This window comes from Egretta garzetta, unplaced genomic scaffold (genome assembly GCF_000687185.1).
Source record: "Egretta garzetta isolate BGI_Z169 unplaced genomic scaffold, ASM68718v1 scaffold551, whole genome shotgun sequence".
Classification (NCBI taxonomy): domain Eukaryota; kingdom Metazoa; phylum Chordata; class Aves; order Pelecaniformes; family Ardeidae; genus Egretta; species Egretta garzetta.
In genome coordinates this window covers 11,773-13,832 of record NW_009258493.1, presented here as the reverse complement: position 1 = coordinate 13,832, position 2,060 = coordinate 11,773, and the positions used below count along the sequence as shown (strand labels likewise).

The 2,060-nt window shown below is 69.0% G+C and overlaps 1 protein-coding gene across 1 annotated transcript in view; it reads left to right on the top strand.

Moving 5' to 3' along the window:
- Positions 1-2,060, top strand: part of LOC104132293 (integrin alpha-IIb) — an 11,235-nt gene that overhangs the window by 4,649 nt on the left and 4,526 nt on the right. Inside the window, exons 7-12 of the mRNA XM_035901327.1 lie at positions 3-240; positions 332-377; positions 471-575; positions 715-770; positions 864-1,015; positions 1,327-1,440. Coding sequence (XP_035757220.1) covers positions 3-240; positions 332-377; positions 471-575; positions 715-770; positions 864-1,015; positions 1,327-1,440 — 711 coding nt within the window. The remainder of the gene's footprint in view (positions 1-2; positions 241-331; positions 378-470; positions 576-714; positions 771-863; positions 1,016-1,326; positions 1,441-2,060) is intronic.

The following is a 2,060-nucleotide window of genomic DNA, read 5'->3' as shown; positions in this document are numbered from 1 at the left end:
AGGAGGCGGTGCGGGGATGGGGCACCCGGTGGGTGCTCATGATCCCTCTGTCCCCAGACGTGGCCGTGGGTGCCCCGTTGGGGGGTGACGGTGGCAGCGGGCAGGTCTTCATCTTCCGCGGGCAGAGCGAGGGTTTGATGCCGGTGCCCACCCAGCGCCTCGATAGCCCCTTCCCCGGCCCAGCTGCCTTCGGCTTCGCCCTGCGCGGTGCCACCGACCTGGACGGCAACGGCTGCCCGGGTATGGCCCCACCGCGTGGCCACCACCGTAGCACCCTAGTGCCACCCCAGTGTCACACACACCATCACCGACCCCCTGCTTGTCCCCACAGATCTGCTGGTGGGGGCTTATGGGGCCGCCAAAGTGGCCGTGTACCAGTGAGTGCCTGTCCTGCTGGCTCCGGTGGCAGCATGGCCTGGGGAGTCCCTGTGTGGGTGCCCTGGCACCTCAGCTCTGTCCCTGTGTCCCAGGGGACAGCCTGTGGTGGTGGCCCAGGCCCAGCTGAGTGTCCCTGACGGGCTGAACCCCGAGCTCCTGGCATGTGTCCTGCCTGGCTCCCGTACCCGCGTCAGCTGGTGAGCCATGTGGTGGGGACACTGCCGTGGGGACACCGCCATGGGGACACCGCCATGGGGAGACTGCCAGCATGTGCGGACGTTGCCCCGGGGATGGTGGCTGGTCCCTGAGAACCCCTGGGTGCTGTCCCCCTCCCAGCTTCCCCGTGGTGCTCTGTGTCAGCGTGACAGGCCAGCACATCCCCCAGAGCATCCGTGAGTGCCAGCGTCACCCAGGGGGGGACAAGAGGGGTGGCACCCAGGGGTGGCACCGGTGCCATGTCCCCGCTGCCTGCTGTGCCCTGCCAGGCCTGGACGCCGAGCTGCAGCTGGACCGGCTGAAGCCCAAGCTGTCCCGGAGGGTCCTGCTGCTTCAGGACCACCAGTCGTCCTGGCACAGGGTGCTGGAGCTGGCCCCGGGGACGCCCCCGCTGTGCCACAACCTCACCGCCTACCTGAGGGTACGGGGACAGTGCCAGCGTGGGCTGGCATGGGTGGGGACAGCGGCATCCCCAGCTGGGATGGGGACACAGATGGGAACAGGGGTGGGGACCGCGGCATCCCCAGCCAGGATGGGGACAGGGACAGGGACAGAGGCATCCTCAGCTGGGATGGGGACAGGGATGGGGACAGGGATAGGGACAGTGGTATCCTCAGCCAGGATGGGGACAGGGATGGGGACAGCGATGTCCCTAGCCCAGGTGGGTGGGGGTCCCGGGGTAGGGTGGGCACAGGGTGCCCGCCGGGGTGCTCTGCCCATCTGTGTCCCCAGGACGAGGCCGACTTCAAGGACAAGCTGAGCCCCATCGCCCTGAGCCTGAGCCTGGCGCTGCCGGGGGGGACCCGGGGGCTGGTGCTCTACGGGGACACCCTGGTGCAGGAGCAGGTAGGGAGGGGCACGGCTGAGCTGGGGACATCGCTGCGGTGACCCAGGGTGGGCGCGTCCCCATGGCCGGGCCAGGGGGTGGGGCCCCCCCCCCCGGGCCCCCCGCTGCCGCTGCTCTGCTCCGGCCCCATGGTCCCCAGGGTCCCCAGGGTCCCCAGCCCCTCCCTGGGATGTACCCCCTGCCCTCCCCACTGTCCCCAGGGTCTCTGCGGGATGTCCCCTCTGTCTCCCCCACTGTCCCTGCTCCCTCCTCAGGTTGTCGCTCCAGTCCTCCCCACCATCCCCAGTACACCCCTGGGATGTGCCCCCTACCCTTCCTGCAGTCCCCAATTGCCCCCTGCTGTGCCTGCTCCCTCCTTGGGGTGTCCCCCCAGTATCTGCTGCTGTCACCAGTCCCTCCCTGGGATGTCCCCTCTGTACCCCACCCCCATTTCCCAAGCCCTCCCTGGGATGTCCCCCCAGTAGCACCCACTGTCCCCAGGCCCTTCCCAGGATGTCCCTCCTATAGCCCTCTTGTCCCCAATCCCTCTCCACAATGTCCCCTCTGTCCTCCCATGCTGTCCCCAGTCTCCCCCTGGGACCTGCCTCTACCATCCCTGCTGTCCCCAATACCTCCCTCG